The 22,696-nt window shown below is 40.2% G+C and overlaps 1 protein-coding gene across 1 annotated transcript in view; it reads left to right on the top strand.

The window, feature by feature from the left end:
• AGGF1 (angiogenic factor with G-patch and FHA domains 1) overlaps positions 1 to 18,152 on the top strand; it is a 38,585-nt gene extending 20,433 nt beyond the window's left edge. The window contains exons 6-14 of the mRNA XM_065406138.1: positions 2,468 to 2,825; positions 4,805 to 4,916; positions 6,207 to 6,258; positions 10,036 to 10,137; positions 10,515 to 10,680; positions 11,183 to 11,262; positions 12,686 to 12,813; positions 15,245 to 15,344; positions 17,031 to 18,152. Of these exons, the coding sequence (XP_065262210.1) occupies positions 2,468 to 2,825; positions 4,805 to 4,916; positions 6,207 to 6,258; positions 10,036 to 10,137; positions 10,515 to 10,680; positions 11,183 to 11,262; positions 12,686 to 12,813; positions 15,245 to 15,344; positions 17,031 to 17,231 (1,299 nt within the window). The 3' untranslated portion in view covers positions 17,232 to 18,152. The remainder of the gene's footprint in view (positions 1 to 2,467; positions 2,826 to 4,804; positions 4,917 to 6,206; positions 6,259 to 10,035; positions 10,138 to 10,514; positions 10,681 to 11,182; positions 11,263 to 12,685; positions 12,814 to 15,244; positions 15,345 to 17,030) is intronic.
• The last annotated feature ends 4,544 nt before the right edge of the window (positions 18,153 to 22,696 follow it).

Below are 22,696 nucleotides of genomic sequence, written 5' to 3'. Positions count from 1 at the left end.
CTGGTCAGGTTTTGAGCCAGGCAACTATCTATTTTCTAATATACAACATCTGAAGGGATGTTAAAACAATATCTTCACATATTTGCATAAATACTAAAGTTATGATCTAATTGACCAAAGAAGCTTCTAACATAATTCTCTTTCAGGCACTTGTGACCTGTGTAACCTCTTCACCAACCAGGTTGCCACATTGCTAATTACAATTTTAAATAAATGACAATGGCTCTGATCCCTAATGACCCTCTCATCCAGTCCCTCCTCGGCTATTGGAGCCAGCCATGGCCACTTGAAGCCCAAGCATCCCCAGGGACGGCTGCATGGAAGAGATACAATATGAGCTGTATCATCTTTTGTGCCTTGTTTATGTGGGGTTGGAGCAGGAATGATTTGCATCCATTCTTTCCCTCTCACCACAAGCAGGCCTACACCTTCTCCACCCAAGGAGGCAGAGATGGTGTTGCTGAGGCAATCAAGTGAATCCCTCTTTGGGCTGGTCTACACTATACAGGTTGACATAAGGCAGCTTATGTCGACCTAATTATGTCAGTGTCTACACTACAGCCTTCCTCCAACCGATGTAAGTGCCCTACTACACCGACATAGTAACTCCACCTCCACAAGTGGTGTAAGGCTTATGTTGGTGTAGTTAGGGCGACACAATGTCTGTGTAGGCACTGTGCTCCTTACATTGGTTGTCTTGTCAATTTCACAGCAAGAGTCAAGAAATTGACAAGATAGCCAGGCAGCTAGAGCCCAGCTGTCCTCTGCTCCCCTGGAGAAATGGGCGGCTTCGGACCCCGCTCCCTTCCAGGAGATGGGCAGCCTTGTCAATTTCACAGCTTGGTGAGCCCTGGGTGGTGCAGAGGCGAGAAGGCCCAGGCGGCTTCACCTGGGGAGCGGGGGGGGGAGGGGCGAAGGGGGGGTGAGAACGCTTACTACCGACCCAGGGAGGGTAGCGTGGACATGCATTGCGGTGGCTGTAGGTCGACTTAGGTTTGTAATGTAGACATACCCTTTGATGCAGAAGGGGAAAGATTTGTGCTCTGAGACACACATCCCCTCCCTTCCTATGCAGATCTAAGTGATGCAGTGTGGTGGTCCTATGGTTGGAACAGGCTAAGGTTCTTCTAGAATTACTGTTTAATGAGAATTTAATGTGCGTTGAGTGGAAAAGCTCTTTGAAAATGTTTTCAAGTTCCAAAACAGCTAAATGTGTATGTAGACTTAAATGTTCTTTGCTGCCTAGTGGGTTAAGGCCAAGGCTGGGAGGCAGGAATTCTTGTGTTCTAATGACAGTTCTGCCATTGACCAGCCTTGTGGCCTTGAGCAAGTTACTTTACCTCTCTATTCCTGTTTCCACATTTATAAAATGAAAATACTTAACTTCTTTCACAGAGTTTACATTAAGATTAATTCATGTTTATATAAAATAATCTTTTAAAAAAAATACTTGAAAGGCACTTTTCCATTGTTTACCTGCTTTGTTTCAAGAGTATTGGATTTATTGCAAAACATCTATTCTGAGTTCAGGGTTCCAAATAAGTAAATAATTTGGGATCTTAAATGTTTTTCATTTACTTGACAAAGCTTTTCTGTTCACTTAAAAGTGTCAGGGTTGGTAGATTCAGAATTATGACTAAACCTTTTCCAGAGTATTTAAGAAAAACTGATGTAACTCTTTGTGTTGATTTAATATTTTGTCTTGAGAAATTTTTGATGGTCTTGTGAAGGAAAATCAAATGAATGCCATAAGCCAAACACTGATGGACAAACATGCAATAAAGCCGCGTGTGTATGTGTAATAGAGAAAAGTCTTTCAGTAAGGAAATAGATTTTCAGTATGAATCTTCTGTGGCATTATAATGGGAACTTGGAATATTAAACTACCTCTGCAGTGCCTTGTAATGAAAGGCTTTGTTAAAGATGCAAGTTTGAAAGAAGAAAGAAAGGAAGGTCGATCAGCGAACATAGCAGGGAGTTCCAGACATAGGGAGCAGTGTGAAAAAAGAGAAGACAGAAATAGAGGAAGAGATGAAGAACAATTGAGGAAGCTTGGAAGGAGCATAGGAATTGAGTGAGGGGGAAAGAGAAATTAGGAGAGATGAAAGCAGAGCCAGACATATTTGGGAAGGATTTACACAGGTCTTTGAGAGTGAGAACAAGGATCCTGAAGCTTGTTGTGAAGAAAGAGGCTGTCAGTGAAGGGATTAGAAGAAGAGAGTGATAGTTACAATATCAGGAATTGAAGATAGCCATAACATCTTGGATACACTTGAAATGGGTGAAAGGTGTCATCCGGAATCTCTCTCTTGCATGCACACACAAGTTTCTTGATTTAAAAATCTCTTGACACTAGTTATAACATCTAGTGAAGGATTTAAATCTGTGTTATTTATAGTTTAAAAGAATTCAGTCCCTAAAGACAATGTTTAATTCCTCAAGTTTGGTTTCTATAAATCCTCTCCAGGATTTGGACAAAGAAGAGCAGAAATCACCCAGAAGCCTGAATTGCCTTTCCACCACTAATGAGCAAATAAGTTCTACTGAAGAGGAGGAGTCTCCAAATGCAAGAAAGAAGGCTAAAGTGGACATTGATGTAAGAAACAGACTAACAGCCAAAGAATCAATTATTACAGATGGTATAAATTCACACCTTAACAGAAAAATACAAGATACTGCTGCATTTATGGATGACAGTAAAATAATAGAGACAGAGAGTGAGCCAGAAGAAGGTGAAATTACTGACTCTGAATGTGAGGAGTATAGCACTGAAGATGAAGTAACAAGTGAAGAGAGTGTAAATTCAGAAGACTCTGAAAATGAAGGTGAATTATTATGGCTTTTATATACAGTATTTTCTGTAGTTTTTTCAGAAGTCAGTAAATAAATAAGAGCAAACTATAAGAAAATGATAGTGACTCAAAAATAAAACTGAAAAGGGATGACTTGAGGTAGTTTAGCTTTAAAAACTGCAGTCTTCAGTGGAAATATAAAAGCTTATGCCAATATTTATTGTGTTCTTTCCACTCTTTCCTTCCACTATTGTTAGGACTAAAAACAAATATGAATTTTGTTCTTGTAAAAGCTGTCATATGAGTATATCTTTGTTATTTTGTGATGTTAACATGATACTCTTTCTCTGCTTACATAGACTGAATATCGTTTGTGTAGAGAAAATTGTAACAGGAGCTTTTAGACAGGGAAGCAATGTCCTAATATGTATACACTAGAGAGTGTAACCTATATATACTAAAATTAAGATCACAGTCCTATGCTTATAGTAATTTATGGGATCAATTCTCCAATTAGTGCATAGAATTTCTGTTATTAATAAACGTTCTCCAGATAAATACCATATAATCCACTGAGGGTGAAGCTCATCTACGCTGCAGAGGACGAGCACAATCCCTCCAGACCACTTTAAGTCCTACTTTGGACATGTTCGAGTGGCTGTGGATGGAGTAGGTGTACAGGGAGGCCTCTATGCCCTTTAAAAGGGTATGTCTACACCAGTGGTTCCCAAACTGAGGTTCGTGAACCCCTGGGGGTTCGCGAAATGTTACAGGGGGTTCTTGAAGAAAAAAATCCCTAATGGTGGACAGAGCTGTCCCTAGTGACCCCGGGCAGCACAGGACCAGCAGCCTGTGGACTTCCAAGAGCTAAGCAGATCAAAGCAAGCATGTCTGTCAGACTGAGGAGATTTAAACTTCAAGACTCCTTATAAGAAATAGAAAGGGAGGTGGATATTTTTTGCTGTTTTTAAAATGAAATAGGCAGCTAGTATTGTTTTTAAAATTATTATGAAGAACAAGTTTAAGCTTTGTTGTAACGTGCGTTGTTTGCCTGGACTGCTCAAGACCTGAATGCCTGTGTAGGAGGAACTCTTTTGAGTTGGCTTTTTAAATACCTTCATGCTGTTTCACATCTGATACTCCTTGATGAAACATAGGAGCCTTGTTTTATAACAGGCTTATTCAAAGTGATACAAGCTACAAAAGTGAGATCTTGGAAAAGTGTTGCTGTTTTCATAATGTAAAAAAATACTGTAATGATAAATAATAATCACCCCCCCCCCGAGCACTGCTTTACTGTGTTGTATCCGAATTCGTGTTATATCGGGTTGCGTTATATCGGGGTAGAGGTGTATTTTCAAATTGTGCCCTTAATTACACCTGCTCAACTTCATTTAACAATTCTCTTCATGCACAAGAAGGAACAGAATACTACTCATTCTCTCAACTGCGATGGCTCTATAGTGCTAAAAAGTACTCAAAACTAAACTTTAGTTACTAAAGTAATCAGATATAACTCTGAATACCAATAAGGAGCACATTTGTTGAATAAGATTATATTTTAGATAGTTCCTTTTCAGAGTAGAACTACATTTTAAACAAAATGTTAATTTGTTTATCTCTAATCAACTATCCCTAATGACCCATAAATAAACAGCATGTCAATAACTTCTACAAAGCTACTTTTTATGCTGGTTGAAGTAAATATGCACTTCAATACATACAAGTAATCCAAGTAGCCCATTCCAACACATTGAGAAAAAACATGTCTGACCACTTGGACTGGAAATAGACAAATAAGCCTTTTGAAGAATAGCTTAATCAAAGTTGTTCTGTCAGAACTGCTTGTATATTTCATTTGTTAAGATTGACGCAGGATTGTGCCAGACAACACCAATTAATTGCAGTTGAGGTGTGGCTAAATCCTTTCCAAGCATCTGAAAAGTTAGAGGGCTGTGATATCATAGTTGTAGGCTTTGCTTTTTACTAATACTTATTTTTTATAAATATAGATGAAGAGAGAATTTGGCCTCCATGTATCAGAGTAATTGTAATTAGATCACCAGTACTGCAGACTGGATCACTTTATATCATCACAGCTGTGAAAGCTGCTACAATTGGAAGGTAAAATTGACTGGAATCTGTGCAGTCCTGGCTCATGTCTGACATTGAAAATTTGTGTGATGAGTCACTAGGTTTGTGTTAATCTTCTTTTACATTAGCAATTCTGAAGTTTTGGTATAGTAGTAACCAGTAGATTGCAAATGAGTGCAGTGTGATCAGTGAAAGCTATTATCACCTCCCAAAAGGTGATAATGACTTTGAGGCCACTAAGTGCCTCTTTCACAAGTAAAAATATATAATTCTGAAATTCAGAGTGAAGCATATCAGATATTTATGATAGAACCCTGGTCTCACATACTCACATTCCAGTAGAGTTGACTCAACTCTTCATCTCTGAAATACATAAATTGAGTTTGAGTTTATTTTGCCATGGGTGTCTTTTGGATGAGATCTTCAAAAAGTCCTGTCTGCTCCTTGTGGATATCAGAGTTCTCTTGGATGTATTTATGCAAGAGTAGTGATATTATGTAAGAGCAGTGGTGTTTGCCAAAATTTCTCCTCCCTTTCAGCTGTGTAGTATGCTGCGTGCTGTTGGCATTTCAATGGTGGGATATGTATATAGGATTTGATTCCACAGGCTCAGTAAATGGACATTGTAGTATACAACTTTGTGGAGATTGTAATAGATGGAAATTCCCCCTAACTCTCAACCTGCATCCTGAGGTCCTTTACTATCTGTACAGCCACGCATCCGTTACTACAGCAGGCTCCTAGATTGTGATGACTGTTCACTACACAGGAATTTTGGCCAAGGGATCCATGTCGTTTATAGTTCCACTAGTCATATCCCCTCTCTGATGCTAAAAATGCATACCTGTGCCCTAAACACTACAGTAGAGACCCACTGAAGAGCACAAAGGATGCAGGATTTCCCTATGTGGTCTCTCCATAACCAAAGCCATTTTCTTACAGGCCTTGTCTGCTTCTGTGGAATCAGCCTTTTTTCCCTGATAAGTTTACAGATTCAGCTTAATATGTACATTGTCTGCTGCATGGGTTAGTATTTATAGATGTAACAAGGTACATAACATAATTCTCCCCATCATATATTGCATCACAATAGCTTTCAGTCTGTAAAGCTTCTTAATAGTTCAGAAAGGAAACTTGATATTGCGATTTGTACGAAGTGTGCTTTTTGTCACTGATTATATTAAAAAACTTTTTCTTTAAGAAATTATAACACAACCAAAGTAGTGTGAAGTATCTTAAATCTCTCTGGTACCATGATGTAAGTTACATAATTATGTATGACAGAAATCAAGTTAACTAGCTATTTACCTGTTTTTACAGAGAGAAAGATATGGAACATACCCTCCAGATTCCTGAAGTTGGAGTCAGTAAGGTAATTCTTAAATTCTTGGTTTTGTATTCCGATAGATCAAGAAATTTAAAAGTATACTGTCAGAAATATAGGCCAAAATTTTAGTGTGTGTGTGTGTGTGTGTGTGTGTGTGTGTGTAAGTGTCTTGCTATTAACAAGTTTTTTTTAATGAACTTGTCTTTAAGCAGAGGAATGTGTTTAATAATTTCCCTGCAGTTTTGGAAACAGTGCAGCACTGTCCCAATGGAAAGGAAACAAAATAAAACTGACCAAAACCAGCAATTTAATTTCAGTGTCCAAGTGCAGTGACATGAAAAACTTAAAAATTCACAATATAAATTTTTTTTTTAAATTCTTTGCGTTTAAATAGCTTGTGATAGTAACACAGGAAGCAATTTATTAAATACAATTTTAATCTTGAGTTTCCCAGTTATTCAAAATGTTTAAAACCTATTACAGCGGTGGGTATGGACTATTCTGGAAAACTAATTAGGACTTTTTGCTGGTCATATCAATATTAAAATCCCCACAGATGAGTTGAGATCACTAGTTTTTTCGTGTGTTCATCTGATTTATCTTCTAGGTAATTGTTATGTAAAATGAGCTCTCAAGGGGAGAGGAAATTTAGTAGCATTCTTTTCTTTGATACAGGGCAATGGAAAAATATTTTTTCCAATTAAGAGATTACCAGAGGCTCATACGACTATATTTTGTTATATACTTATTTTTATTTCACTAACTACTTCAATAAAAAAGTACAGACCTTAAATTTAGCAGTCTTCATCAAGAAAAGCAGTATGAAGTGAGCACCTTTAGGCTATATAAACACCTTTTACACCTGTAAACTATTGTAAATAGGCTTCAGACAGAACCAGATAACTAGGGCCCTACCAAATTCACAGCCATGAAAAATGTGTCATGGACTGTGAAATCTGGTCTCTTGTGTGTGTGTTTACCCTATTCTATACAGATTTCATGGGGGCAGTCCAGCATTTCTCAAATTGGGGGACCTGACTGAAAAGGAAGTTGCAGGGGGATCAAAAGATTATTTTAGGGAGGTCACGATATTGCCACCCTCACTTCTCCGCTGCCTTCAGAGCTGGGCAGCCAGTGAGCGTTGGCTGTTGGCCAGGCCCCAACCTCTGAAGGCAGCGCCCCTCTTCTCCTCTCCCCCCTCCCCCAGCAGCAGGGCAGAAGTGAGGGTGGCAATACCATGCCACCCTTACTTCTGCCCTGCTGCCTTCAGAGCTGGGTGGCTGGAGAGTGGTGGCTGCTGCTGCAGGCAGAAGCACAGAAGTAAGGGTGGCAATATCATACCATGCCATCCTTACTTCTGTGTTGCTGTTGGCATTGGCACTGCCTTCAGAGCTGAGCTCCCAGCCAGCAGCTGCTGCTCTCCAGCTGCCCAGCTCTGAAGGCAGTGCCGCCACCAGCAGCAGTGCAGAAGTAAGAGTAGCAGTACTGCAACCCCCTACAATAACCTTGTGATCCCCCCACAACTCCTTTTTGGGTCAGGACCCCTACAATTACAACACCATGAAATTTCAGATTCAAATAGCTGAAATAATTACATTTAAGATTTTTTAAATCCTGTGACAGTGAAATTTACCGAAATGGACCATGAATTTGGTAGGGCCCTACAGATAAGCTATTTAAACAAACTAGGTCTACCAGTTATCCTTTGCTTCTAGTACCTGAAACACATCTTACAGAATCTGTTCCCTGACCATCACTCCAGTTAATCAACCATACCATTTATCAGGATGCCAATTAAGTGGTTTCTACTGAAAACCGTGAAATTCCTTTTTCTCCTATTAGTATCATAGGGCTGGAAGGCACCTCCTGGGTCATCGAGTCCAATCCCTTACCTATTGCAGGCAATCTCATCATATAATCCTGTTCATAAATATATCAAGCTCCATCTTAAAACTAGTTAGATTGTTTGCCCCCATTACTCCTATTAGAAGGCAGTTCCAGAACCTCATTCCTCTGATGGTTAAATGATTGGTGACCATTAATGATCTTTTGGGAAGGTATTGTTTGAATCAGGAGTATATAGCAACTCAATACAGAAATGCCATCCCTTCCTATTTTTTGTAATCCTAATTTTTTCATGTAATTATAAAATTACTAAATAAGTTTAAATCTACAAATTTTGCAAGCTGAACTATGCACACTTTATTTATATATAGAAAAGTGTGGGTCCGTCACTCATCGCCACTTGGGTTTGACCAACACAGTAAAAAGTGCCACAGGGTAGCATTCTTCACCACCACCCAGTGGCATATGTGCAGACACTGCAGTCAGGGTCTGATAGGAGGCACGCCACACTGATTTAGAATCGTTTGGGGCACTGCTGGATTCATGGACCAAGCCACAGGTTGCATGTTGCACTCTAGCTGCCCTATGTGGACCCTGCTGGACCTAGAGTGTGCCAGCAGGCTCCACATTAGGCAACTGGAGTGCAACACACAGCTTGTGGCTTGAGCAGTGAATCCTGCAGCCCAAACCCCACTGACAATCACCACAGCTTGCATCCTATCAGATCCTAGCTGCATATTCTGCTGGGGAGAGAAGGAGGTGGTGGTGGAGGAGGAGAGAGGGAACATTACAGAGGAGGAGGATCATCTGGGAAGGAGCTCCAGGCCCCGGACTGGCCAAGGTAATTAAGGGCTTTAGGTGATATTGGAGGACAGCTTTCCTAGGGCCAATCCTACCATTCTCCCTGTTTGGGATTGTGGGGTCGGGGCACAACAAGGGAGGTCCCAGGGCCCCCTCCTGGCCATAGACTGGGAGGGGACAGGGGAGAGGGATCCTGGTTTCAGAGGGGAGGGGGCAAAGGTGGTGGTTTCTGCAGGGAGGGGAGGAGGAGGATAGAAGAAGAGAGGCCCCAGTTACTCTAATGTGGACAGAATTGCATCTGAAATTCACTGCAAGTGTTCAAATGCTACCCAAGGCCCTCTACCTGTATTTGGCTTTGGTATTTGCTGCTGGTCCAAACAACCTCCCTAATTTTTTTCCATAAACATCCCTAAAATTCTCAGAACAAGGTTGTCATTTCTGTCAAGAGCTGTCATTTCTCTGTAACACCATAATTTGTTTTTTAACTCCCCTCCTAGTGTGAATAACCAAATTCACCAATTTGTGGGCAGTTGAGTTGTTTTAAAACAACTCATCATGCAAGAATCTCAAACTGCTTTAATATCGTAACACCCATGAGGTCAGGGCTTATTCTCATTTTACATGAAGAAACTAAGGCAGGGAGAAGTTAAGTGACTTTCCAATGGAACCATAGAAAGTTAGTGGCAGTAAGCTGTTTTCTTCCACCTGCAACACTTGGCAGCATTTTGTTGCTGTCTGGATCACTTTCACGTTTACATCTTTTTTAAAAAAAGATTAAAATAAGATCATCAAAAAGCTCCAGGGTTAGCACCTTGAAAATAAACTTAAGTTGAATTGTGGTTTATCCTATTCATAGAATCTAGAGACAGAAAAGATCTATGAGGTCATCTTCGTCAATCTCTCTGCCATTATAGGATTGTTCCCTATTGTAAATCTGTACAGCCCAATCAACAAATACAGTTGTACTGATAATATGGAATTTAGTATGCTAGAAATACTAGGTTTTGTTCATGTCCTCCTCAATTTGGTCAAGTCAGAAAGCCTGCAACAGTGTGACTTAACATACATCTGGTATTGTAAGTTAACAGACCACTAAAATGCATCCTGGAATATTAAGATAATATGTAAACTAAATGATATGCAGTGAAAACATTTTATTTCATTATATTTTTCTAGTTTCATGCAGAAGTATATTTTGACCATGAATTGCAAAATTATGTTCTTGTGGATCAAGGCAGTCAGAATGGCACTGTTGTTAACGGAAATCAGATTCTACAGGTGAGCATTGCAACTTACTGTGATTAGGAAACTAGGTACATATATTGCATTATAGAAAAGCAGATCAGTCACATGGTCATTTTAAATGAAATTCTGACTTATAAATCACCACTGATGATTTTGCTGAATGGTTTTTCTTCCATGCATTGATCATTTCTTTGCTTCTACTCAGTTTTTAGGTGTACCTATGATAAATTTTCATATTTATTTTGGATTAGGAATTATGAGAAATCTGTTCCAGTAAAAAATGTAGTTAGATTACCGAGATACCAATTGAAATATACTGAATAACTCCCATATAAACAATATTCATGGAATACATGTAATGGTACATGTTATCAGTTATTCTAATAAATGGTGTAATTCTTTTTCTATAGCCTAAAACAAAATGTGACCCCTATGTTCTGGAACATGGGGATGAAGTGAAGATCGGAGAAACTGTATTATCCTTCCACATACATCCTGGCAGTGACACCTGTGATGGATGTGAACCAGGACAGGTCAGAGCACATCTTCGCCTTGATAAGAAAAAGGAATTTTCTGGTAAGTGATGATATTGTTGGATATGGTATTGACAGTAGCTCTTACATTACAAAATTAATTGAGTGTAAAATAGTCACCCTTTTCCCTGAACCAGGTAGTTCTATTTCAAATAGTTATAAAAAAGAAAACGGTCTGCTGTCAACTGGGTATATTTCTGTACTATATGGCGTGTGCTGTATTTTCCTCTCAATACATATACATAAATATGTTAAAAGATTTGGGTTATTTAGTAGCATTGTGTTCTTGAAGTTAACTTGTAACAGAAATACAACATTCTGATCATTGCTGCTACTAACAATTTTTGTTTAGGATCTAGGAACACACAAAACAGAAAGGAAACTGAAATCTATTATATCCAGTCATTATACTCAGTTGTATTGATCATTTTAGCAATTGTAGAACAGTAGTTAGAACAAAATTTTCTATAATATTAATTCTGTCTATACTTCAAAACAGTATTACTTAATTATCCAATTAAATCTGGTCTTGTGGTCTCCTTTAGGTCCAGCACTGAGCAAAGAAGAGAGAGAATTAGTCAGAAGAAAAGCATTAAAAAAAATACGGGTAAAATATGGTTTACAGGTAAGTTCACAATAAGTGTTTATGAAGTGCTCGAAATCTGTGGAGTTTATATTTACTCTGATTCCTAGTTTAAATCATAGATTTTAATAGGGAAAGTTTTCAAATATGCAACTTATTTAAAGTATTCTGGTTTAATGAGAAATTCTAGTCTTACACATGCTAATTATAGCTGCTATTTTACAAATATCTTTCAAAGAGGAAGAGAAGTAGGTAGGGGGAGGTGGAAGTTCTCTCATAAAGGCTCAGGGAAAAAATGACCAATTGTAATGATTTGAGAATAAAGCCAGATGGCTATTCCTTTGAAGATAAGAGATCTTGTGATTTTCTTACTACAAGCTGGGAAAGGGGCACTGCAGTTCAGCACAAACTAGAGTTGGAAGGAGAGAGCCTGAGGAATAAGGAGGGAGAAAAAGGAAAAGCAATGGAGAAGAAATGATGGGAGGAGAGACAGGATTTAAGAAAAAAAATTAAATCTCTTATTTCCACCATCCCATAAAGAAATACTCGGAGTGTTCTGAAGCTTAGTTGAGGGTTCTTTGAGTCTCACTTAAGCAGTTTATTGTAAAAGTTGCCATATGTTTTTAATTTGTTTTATTTTTTCCATGCTATAGTACAATTTTTTTTGGGGGGGGAGCATAATACTGTTTCAATCAGTAGTGTAGCATATGTATCCATACATATCTATATACTTTAAAATGTGGTGCATATATTGTTCACACATTGTGAATATGGTGTGTGTGTGTGTGTGTGTGTGTATATGCACATACTATATTTGTGTGCATGTATTTACATACACTGGTTGTATTATGTGTATATGCATATGTGTCCAATTTTAAGGATATTTTAGAACCTAACCTTAACATGGAGTCATGACCAGCCCCTCTGTAGTGCACATTCATGTGGGGAATAGGATGTCTTCAGGGTCCCTTTACTTTGGCAGCTAATCAAATGTCACCAGCACAGAATCTGTACAAGTATAGAATCTCTCGTTCATTCTGTAGTAATTGACATTAATGGGCAGCAAGATTCCTGGGACACTACTTAGAGATATAAAATTGCAATACATGAAATTCCCAATGGTTTGTCAATATGGTTTTGTGCTTAATATGAGGAAATTGACTCTTCATGTCAGGAGATCACATGCATTTAATTACGCCAGGAACATGGTACTGTAGAGCGATTATATGGTTTTAATTAGACTGGCATAAAACTGATGTACTTGCTAATAACACGTTATCATGTGGTAGTGACATGGAACTACTGAAGGAGAATTTTATAGTATTTGGTCATGAGGTTTTGAATTAATAAAATATGGTGAAGCTATTCTAGTTGTTTGGGAAAAAGAAAAACAGGTTTACAAAAAAAGAGCATTTAAAGCCTGTCACTAATCTCTTTCCACAATGGAATTTTTGTGTTTGTAAAGAATACAGACTATGAAGACAACAAAGCAGTAAAAAATCCAAATTACAAAGATAGAGCAGGAAAACGCAGGGAGACCATTGGAAGTGAGGGGACATTTCAAAGGGACGATACTCCAGCTTCAGTTCATGTGTAAGTCTGTAAAATCTTATTCTGTGCTCTGCTAATGCATAGCAAACCTTTTGTGCACGTTTATAGGTGGTGATAAAGTGAATTTACAATGGTAACCTGATTTGATATCATTTGGGCTAATGTACAGTGTGAGACAGCTCAGGTTACTGCACTGACTCCCAAATTCACATTAGGCCACCATTAACCCACACACACAAACTTTAATCTAGCATTAAGTTTGCTCAAGTGCATTTCTTATCAACACAATAAATTAAAGTCAAGGAAATAACCAGTTACGTTAGTATCCACAGCAACCTCAGTTCCTATGCCTTACAACTAGGGCCCTACCAAAATCACGGTCTGTTTTGGGCAATTTCACGGTCATAGGATTTTAAAAATAATTTCATGATTTCTGCTATTTAAATCTGAAATTTCATGGTGTTATAATTGTAGGGATCCTGACCCAAAAAGGAGTTGTGGGGGGATCGCAAGGTTATTGTAAGGGGGGTTGCGGTCCTGCCACCCTTACATCTGCGCTGCTGCTGGCAGCTGCACTGCTTTCAAAGCTGGGCAGCTGGAGGGGGTGACTGGTGGCCAGGAACCCAGCTCTGAAGGCAGAGCCACCACCAGCAGCAGCGTAGAAGTAAGGATGGCATGGTATGATATTGTCATCCTTCTGCGCTGTGCTGTCGGGGCACTGCCTTCAGAGCTGGGCACCCAGCCAACAGCCGCTGCTCTCCAGCCGCCCAGCTCTGAAGGCAGCGCAGAAGTAAGGGTAGCAATACCGCTACCCCCCTAAAATAACCTTGAGATACACCCCCCCCCCACCCCTGCAACTCCCTTTTGGGTCAGAACCTCCAATTTGAGAAATGCTGGTCTCCCCTGTGAGAGCCGTATAGAATAGGGTAAAAGCGCACACAAAACAGATTTCATGGGGGAAGACCAGATTTCATGGTCCGTGATGCATTTTTCATGGCCATGAATTTGGTAGGGCTCTACTTATAACCCATTGTAACATCCACATTTACTCAGATTCTTCACCTCCAACATACAGTCACGCACAATGCATACAACCATTTCTTCTAAATCAGAGGTTCTCAACCTTTTTCTTTGAGCCCCCCTCCCCAACATGCTATAAAAACTCCATGGCCAACCTCTGCCATAGCTGGTTTTCTGTATATAAAAGACAGGGCTGGCGATCAGGGGTAGCAAGTAGGGCAATTGCCTGGGGCTCCATGCCGCAGGGCCCCCCACAAAGCTACATTGGTCAGGCTTCAACTTCAGCCCCGGGTGGCAGGGCTCAGGTTCCTGGGTATCAGCCCCATGCGGTGAGGCTATGGCTTTCTGCCCTGGGCCCCAGCGAGTCTAATGCTGGCCCTGCTTGGAGACCCCCTGAAACCTGCTCAAGGCCCCCTAGGGGGCCCCAGACTCCTGATTGAGAACCACTGTTCTAAATCACATTGTTTCACATGCTTAACTATGACAAGTCATAATCTCACCAAGATTATCATTAAGAGTGGGTTTTAGAGGAATTGAATGTATGCATTCGTGGGGAGCTGTATGTTGGAAATTAAAAGAAGTTTGTTGTGGCAAATAAGCCTTTAAGAATTATGAAGTTTGGGTAGTAAGGCAGGTGAATTGACATTGCTCTGGATATTAATGTAGCCTTACCTGGCGATATCCCTGATTTTAATTATGATTGCACTGGTAGAATATACACTTGAGCCAACCCTAATTCTGAGGCAACAAAGGTGTTTTTGTTTGTTTGTAGATATTTCCTATTTAAAGAGGAGATTAATGATAAACTTGGGGCATAGGGAAGACAAGGATAGTAAAGGTTGTCAAATGGGAGAACTTGCAGATAGGGCACTTGGGATTGGTGGGCAGAGGAGGGTTTTGATGGTGGTCATGATGGACGCAGAGGCTGGTGGTTTGGGATGGGGAAACAAGGGGCTCAGGACGTATAGGGTTTGTAGTGATAGTATTGGGTGTCAAGCTGCCAGGGACTCAGACCGTACAATGAGGCTCTGTGGAGGCAATTCATTTGGAGAACAAGAGTTACTACTGATAACTTTTTTACAGTTCTGTTCATGGAAAATATAGCTAGCCAAGATTGGAACAGTCCCTTCACTTAAAATGGCAGTTTTCGCAAAGGTGACTAACTCGATTTCACAAAGCTAGTGTATACTAAAAAAGTCACTTCATTTCTTGAAACAGATTTTGTCAATGCCAACAAAAATTCAATAAAGTTTAACTTTTGCATTGTGTTCAGCATAGTCCGGAGGCAGACATGAACATGTTCAGCCCCTCATGCTTGCATATCAGGTAATGGCAAGTTTTCAGGAGCAGCAGTTGTGCACGCATTTGAAAAATAGACCCCAAATACTAGGAATAGCGTTAAAATTCTGTTTTGTCCTCCTCATATTTTAGCTAACTTTACTTTCCTTTAAAGTGAAATCAGTGATAGCAACAAGGGTCGCAAAATGCTGGAGAAGATGGGATGGAAAAAAGGAGAAGGGCTAGGCAAGGATGGTGGCGGAATGAAGAATCCGGTAGGTTTCTGTGACTTTTGCTTTACAGGTTACACAGAAATATAAAAATGCATTTGCACTGAAAATGCTAGTTTCATTGTAAGTCATGAGGAACTTACAGGATTTTGAAGTACTGGATGTGGGGCATTTCAGCAGGGCAGTTACTCACTTTTAAATTATTAATCTAGTATTTTAGAAATTATACATCAATAGTTGCGGTGCTTCATTGGAAAATGTTAGTGGTGTATACATTGTTAGGGAATTGAGGTTGGGGCTGGGGTACAGACTGTGTCTAGATAGCTAATCAGTAGTTCAGTTATCTTAATGCTTCACACAAAGCCTAGAGGAAGACAGAACTAATTTCCTTTTTGTTCTCCCTTTTATAGGGAGCATGCAAATATTTTAAAAGACAGACTTTGGGTAAGATCCTCTGCTGTGCCCCACAGTGGTGTAGCACAGAACTTGCAACCAACGGAGGAGTAGAAAAGGGCTACGGTGGCTTTAAGCCACTTTGTACCCTTCCAGTTTTGGGCTGCCATGGAAGCCAGTGTGGCCTCCTCGCCACACCTCCCACCAAAAAAAGTGTAACCTAGAGAGCTGTGGGAGTTCCGTTTAAGTTCCGGTTGCCTAAGGGCAACCGAGCTGCCCAGAATCTACGCAGTGCTGTGTTGCAGCATCTCCCCCATGCACCCCTTCTGCACCCACCAGCACAGCCACTATGTCGGTTTGTGAAGATGAAAGGATCCTTGTGGGGCAGCAGACTGCAGATGGGGGAATAGATATGGGGTTTGGATTTTAGAGTGGTAGGTGCTATATTATGGAGTGAGAATCTGGCACTTGCATGGAAAAGGTAGAGGGTGGACTGTGCCTCACAGATTTAAAAATTACACTAGTTGCATACATGCTAAAACATCCTCTTACGTTTGTTTAGATTGTTCAGCATCTAAAAAGTTCAGGGTTTGGGTTTTTTTGTTTTTGTTTTTTCCCCGCAGATCACCTCTAAAATGAATTGGATGAGTAGCAGGCTTTTATCAACATGAAATCAGTGTTCATGATTTGGGTATTTTATTGTTAGTCAAACATAGCAGGTTTCTTAATGTTGCAGAGCTTGATAGGTGTACAGTAATCAAAGGCGAAAGTAAGCTGGTATGGCATACTGGCAAGAGCCGGTACTGTGCCGGACTGGACTGGCTTCTCTGACGGTGATTTAAAGGGCCCAGGGCTCCAGCTGCTGCAGGGAGCCCTGGGCCCTTTAAATCACCGCCGGCGCTCCGGCAGCCGGGCTCGGGCAGCGATTTAAAGGGCCTGGTGCTCCTGCAACTCCAGGAAGCCCTGGGCCCTTTAAATCGCCACCGGAACCCTGCTGCTGCTACCCCAGGGCAGTGGCGGCAGGGCTCCGACGGTGATTTAAAGGGCCCGGGGCTCCCCGCAGCAGCCGGAGCACCAGGCCCTTAAATCACCCCGGAGGTACCAGCTGCAGAGGCGGCTGGGAGCCCTGGGGTGAATTAAAAGGCTCTGGGGCTCCCAGCCACAGCTGGAGCCCCAGGGCTTTTAAATCTTGAAAGGCCCCGCCTCTTCTGGTTGAGGCCACGCCCCTGCTCAGGACTCCGGTGTACCAGTATGTCCTTTAAGTTACTTTCACCTCTGACAGTAATGTCGAAGTATTTGAAATATGGAATCCATAACACTTTTCAATGTGTTTGACAGATCCAGCTTCGGATACACAAGATGCATGCAGGCTTGGGTACAAGTAGACCAGCTTCAGTTGAAGATGTTCAGATCATCAAAAGCAAGAACAAAAAGAACTGGGATAAAGCAAGAGAGAGGTTTGCTGAAAGCTTCCAGGAAGCTAAAACGCAGAAAGATGCACCCAAAGTTATGCCTTGGGTTAGAGGGACTGCAGAATGAAAATACTCAGGCCCAGAGCAGGATAATTCATGTATATAAAGAGTGGCTGAGAGTTTATTTTTTGCTAAATTAGAAGTTGGGTGATAAGTAATATACAGCTGTGAAGAATCTCCTCAAGATTCAGAGGTGTATATTAAGATTAACTATAGTCTTATTTGGTTTACACTAGTGTTCACACTTTTTTTTTTAAACACACTTTTAAAGAAATAAGCATTGAAAATCAGACTGATGCAGGTTTTGTTTAGAAGGATGTTCAAATGGAAGTACTTGAATGTGATGCTCATTAAGGGAAGGAATTTTCTTTAAATATTTATTTTTTAATACAATAGCCCACTGCAATTAAAACTATTTTGATTTGCTTTTAAACTGTTTTTCCAAACTTCTGAAGATTATTTTTTTAATGTTCTAACAAGCAAAAAACCCACAAAACAATGCAAGAGGTTTTTAAATGTTGCCTTTTCCTCTCTTGTGAGCATTTGGTCCGAACTGCTGTGAAACTTAGCAAGAGGCACATTACAACTAAATTCATACAATTCAGTACTGATCACATGCATCTCAATTTACTCTTTATATGAAATTAAATTCCTGATATTTTTAACAATCCATGTCTACTTTGTATTTCTAAATACTGTGTTCCATGAAATAAATGACCACTGTTAGTAAAAGAATAATATTCAGAGGACAGTTTGTAGTAAAGTCTTATTTTCTTCTGTGAAGAATTTGTGTGGTGAATCTGTAACATACCATTTAGAAGGGGTATGCTCAGAAACCTGCTATCTAGGAGTATTAAAATATTTATTAGCCTCTTCAGGCTGGCTGTTCTGATACACCCATTGCTGGCAATGGAGTTTATGCCGGGGGGGAAATCAGACTTTCCGTGCACAAGGATTGCAAATCTAAAACTGAAAACTTGATATTTATTGAATGTTCTTAAACACAATAAATGAAATATTGTCAAATTTAAATTGTGTGATTCTTGACATTAACTTATGAGTATGTTGGATGTGGGGGTTCTCTTTAAAATTAGGACACTTTCCTAATCTCTCTTCATTCAGGTTAAAATATCCTGATATTGCTGTCACAGTAAAGGAGACTAGTAAGCAGACATAACATCCACCTAATTTACCAGGGCTAAACTGTCCAACAGCAAGCAGACTGCTGAAGCCAGAACAGCTGCTAGTCATTCTTCTTAACATTTCTTATCATCATCAGAGTCACCAGAGAGTGTAATAAGAAATAACAATGCTTTGATTACTATTTAATGTTGTAGTTTAAAGCCTTTGTTTAATAATCTGAAAGCAGCTACTGAAAAATGCCTTGCCCAGAGGTAGTATTTTAAACAGTTGTGTACAAGTGCTTAGAATGGCTATAGCAACACTGTTCAATTCTGTATTAAATTATCTTCAAAGAAATCAAAATATTAACATTAGTCTTTGTACACAATATTATATAAATGTACAGGTAAATTGAAGACATCACAATTACCAATATAGTTTAGTGCTAACGTTTTCCTGTAAGACTATATTCCATAACAACAAATTAGTCATTTCTGAAGGTGTAGCTCCAGAAGTGTGACTTGTATTCCAAGGCATTCTGAAGCTTTTGTTATAGTTAAGGGGGAAGCTTAGTCCTCCAAGTACCTTTAAAAAAAAAAAAAAATTTACTGGAAAAGTGCAACAAGATACTTTGTAAAAATATTTGAGATTTTGATCTTACATGAGGAAAGTACTTTCCTTGCAAATAAAAATGTATGCTTGCTCATGCATATGCAATAAGAACCTGGTGAATCTGCACCACCACGACTTATAGACACTGTATTTCTCTGCTGCTAGCAAATATTTACTTTTCAGATTAGTGGTTCAAGCATATAATCATGTTAAATGAGTTATGTTCACAAACAGGTGTGCTTGTCTACTACAAAGGCCCCTTGAAAATTTTTCCTTTAGTATCTGATCCTACAGTTGTCCTCTGTCAAAGCTGAGATGAACACAGCACTGCCTTTTATTTGCCTGTTTCTGCTACCCTTAGCCCTTCTGGCATTAGCTAACATTTTCTCTCACCCCTGCCCACGGGATGGGGAGGAAGGTAGCATATGTGAAGCCTCATAGCTTAGTAAAGGAAAGGGAACTATAGTGGGTGGAAAGGATAATTGAAAGACAATGCAACATTCTTGCAAATCAAGAGTCTTGATAGAAGTATCTGATTTAATATTTAACAGCAAGTTCTGGTTACCATTGCAAAGACTAGTCAGATTTACTGTGAAATGACAGTAGTGTAACTTAAGTATTCAGTTACAATAGAAGCATTTGTTTTCCCTCTTGGATTGTCTTTCCAAAAGTTTGTTAGAACCTGAATCTTAAGTATTAATTACTACAGTTTTAAGAACTGCTGCACTGCCAATATTTTGTAGATACTTAATAGGTGTCCCACAGTTTGCTTTGAATGTACAAGTCAAAAATTCTTCAGAGGGTTCAAATTGACTAAAAGCTATTTGAGTTAAATGTAATTTTACAGAGTAATAGCTTTCTCTCCACTCCCCGTCTGGGAGAAGAGTTGTACGTGAAGATACACAACATTAGATATGTTGCATCTGAAGAAGTGAGGTTTTTACCCACGAAAGCTTATGCCCAAATAAATCTGTTAGTCTTTAAGGTGCCACCAGACTCCTTGTTGTTTTAACATTAGATATGTTTTCATTGTCGTAACTGTCCATTTTTTCTATAAATTATCATCAGTTTAAAGTACTGAATGAACTCTCACAGAAAAATACAATCATACGTGGGTGAGCATTTTTCATTAAACGATCATCACACCGCATGCAACCTCTTTGTCCTCAAAGGAAACTTGCACAACACCTTCAGAAGACAAGCTTGGGAACTTAATAATTCTGCTAGATATTACCATGGACTAAACCAACACACTGGCTTTAAGGCTCATTACGACAATCTTTAACATCCTAGAGCCTGCTAACTCTTAATTGCCCACTCCATGTTAAGTTGTCTCCTACAGCAGGCATGCTTTTCCCTCCTCCCCTGCCCCATCTGCTTAATAGTCCCAACTTGTATTTAGCTCAGACACTCTGATTACCTTCCCCAGACCTGAAGAAGAGCACTGTTAAGCTCAAAAGCTTGTCCCTCCCACCAGCGGAAGCTGGTCCAATAAAAGATATTACCTCACTCACCTTGTCTCCATCACTTTAAAGATAGTTTTCAAAAATGTCAGTTGTTTATATAAGTCAATGTAGGTTTGACAGATTCCAGAGTCTGAGTTTTCATAAGAACCTGTTGGAGGAAAAGCAGTATTACTCTAACAAGCCATCACTTTCATATTTGGAGAGGAGCAATAGCAGATAGTCAAAGGTGGTTATTTAACAGAGCCTATTTCTAAGTGGGTCTCAACCAGGGGTAGATGTATGCGTGGGGGTACAGAGTGGGGTACAGTACATCTAGATATTTACCTAATTTTACAACAGGCTACATAAAAAGCATTAGTGAAGTCAGTAAACTAAAATGTCATATAGAAATGACTTGTTTATATTGCTCAGTATGAGGGCTGTTGATTAATCACAGTTAACTCACATGATTAACTCAAGATTAATCATGATTAAAAAATTAGACTTGATTAATCAGTTTAATTGCACGGTTAAACAATAGAATACCAATTGAAATATATTCAATATTTTTGTATGTTTCTACATTTAATATATTGATTTCAATTACAATACAGAATACAAAGTATACAATGCTCATTTATATTTTTTTAAATATTGCACTGTAAAAATGACATTGTATTTTTCAATTTACCTCATACAAGTACTGTAGTGCAATCTCTATCATGAAAGTGTAACTTACAAATGCAGATTTTTTTTGTTACATAACTGCACTCAAAAACAAAACAATGTAAAACTTTAGAGCCTACAAGTCCACTCAGTCCTACTTCTTGTTCAGCCAATCCCTCAGACAAACAAGTTTGTTTACATTTACAGGAGATAATGCTGCCCACTTCTTGTTTACAGGGTCACCTGAAAGTGAGAACAGGCATTCTCATGGCACGGTTGTAGCCAGCATCGCAAGATATTTATGTGCCGGATGCACTAAAGATTCATGTCCCTTCATGCCTCAAACACCATTCCAGAAGACATGCGTCCGTGCTGATGACAGGTTCTGCTCAACAACAATCCAAAGCAGTGCAGACCAATGCATGTTCATTTTCAACATCTGAGTCAGATGCCACCAGCAGAAGGTTGATTTTCTTTTTTGGTGGTTCAGTTCTGTAGTTTCCACATCAGAGTGTTGCTCTTTTAAGACTTCTGAAAGCATGCTCCACACTTCACCCCTCTCAGATTTTGGGTCGAGTGCTATAGCTATCTTTAGAAATCTCACGTTGGTCCCTTTTTTTTGGTTTGTCAAATCTGCAGTGAAAATGTTTTTAAAACAAACGTGCTGGGTCATCATCCGAGACTCCTATAACATGAAATATATGGCAGAATGTGGGTAAACAGAGCAGGAGACACACAATTCTCCCCCAAGGAGTTCAATCACAAATTTAATAAATGCATTTTTTTTTTTTTTAAACGAGCGTCATCAGCATGGAAACATGTCCTCTGGAATGGTGGCCGAAGCATGAAGGGGTATATGAATGTTTAACATATCTGGCATGTAAATACCTTGCAGTGGCAGCTATAACAGTGCAATGCGAACACCTGTACTCACTTTCAGGTGACATTGTTAATAAGCTGAGCCCGCCTCAATCCCCACACCAGGGGCACCGATCAAGGGACTCAAGGCGTACCTCGCTGGTGGAATGGCGCAGACCCTCTGGGGCAAGCGCCACCCAGCAAGAACTTCGGGACCGGCCGTGACTGTCTCCAACGGCCTGGTACTGATCCCGGGACTAATCAGACACCAGAGATTACCGATTGCTGGGCCATCATCACCCGTCTCCAAGAAGGAGATCACCCTACTCAGGATGATCCTCCCGGTCCTGTTTGACGTCCTGGTACTGGTCGAGTAGCTCGAGGCGTGGATTGCCAGGTATCAGACGCAGATCAGCCGAACTCTGTCCGTCCCCGAGAGCCCAACCAAGACAATCTCGCTCAGACAGGTTGGCTTCAGGACGCAACGATCGGCACCGGTCAGACAAGAGCCACCACTCACCCCGATCCTGGTCGCCCGGTACTGACCACTCTGCTGGTAGCTCCGGCTCAGAGTGAGGTTCCCTGACTGCAGGACAAGCACCAGTACCGGCGGTGCCAACTACATTATCAGCACCGAAACCTGCCCCGTGGCCCCAAGCGCAGTGGCCGGCGCCATGGTACCCATGGAACCTCTGGGGGTTCACCCAACCTTCCCAGGCTGCCCGCTCGGTGTCGGGAGCCTCGGAGAGGCCAGCGGCCTCGGTATCCCGTCCCCCTCTGGTGCTCGAGGCTTCAGGGGGTAATACCTTGCAGGTCCAGGAGGACCCAG

Source organism: Emys orbicularis, chromosome 6 (assembly GCF_028017835.1).
Source record: "Emys orbicularis isolate rEmyOrb1 chromosome 6, rEmyOrb1.hap1, whole genome shotgun sequence".
NCBI classification, from domain to species: Eukaryota; Metazoa; Chordata; order Testudines; family Emydidae; genus Emys; species Emys orbicularis.
Note: the sequence above shows the minus strand (reverse complement) of the source record. Positions and strands in the feature narration are given on the sequence as shown.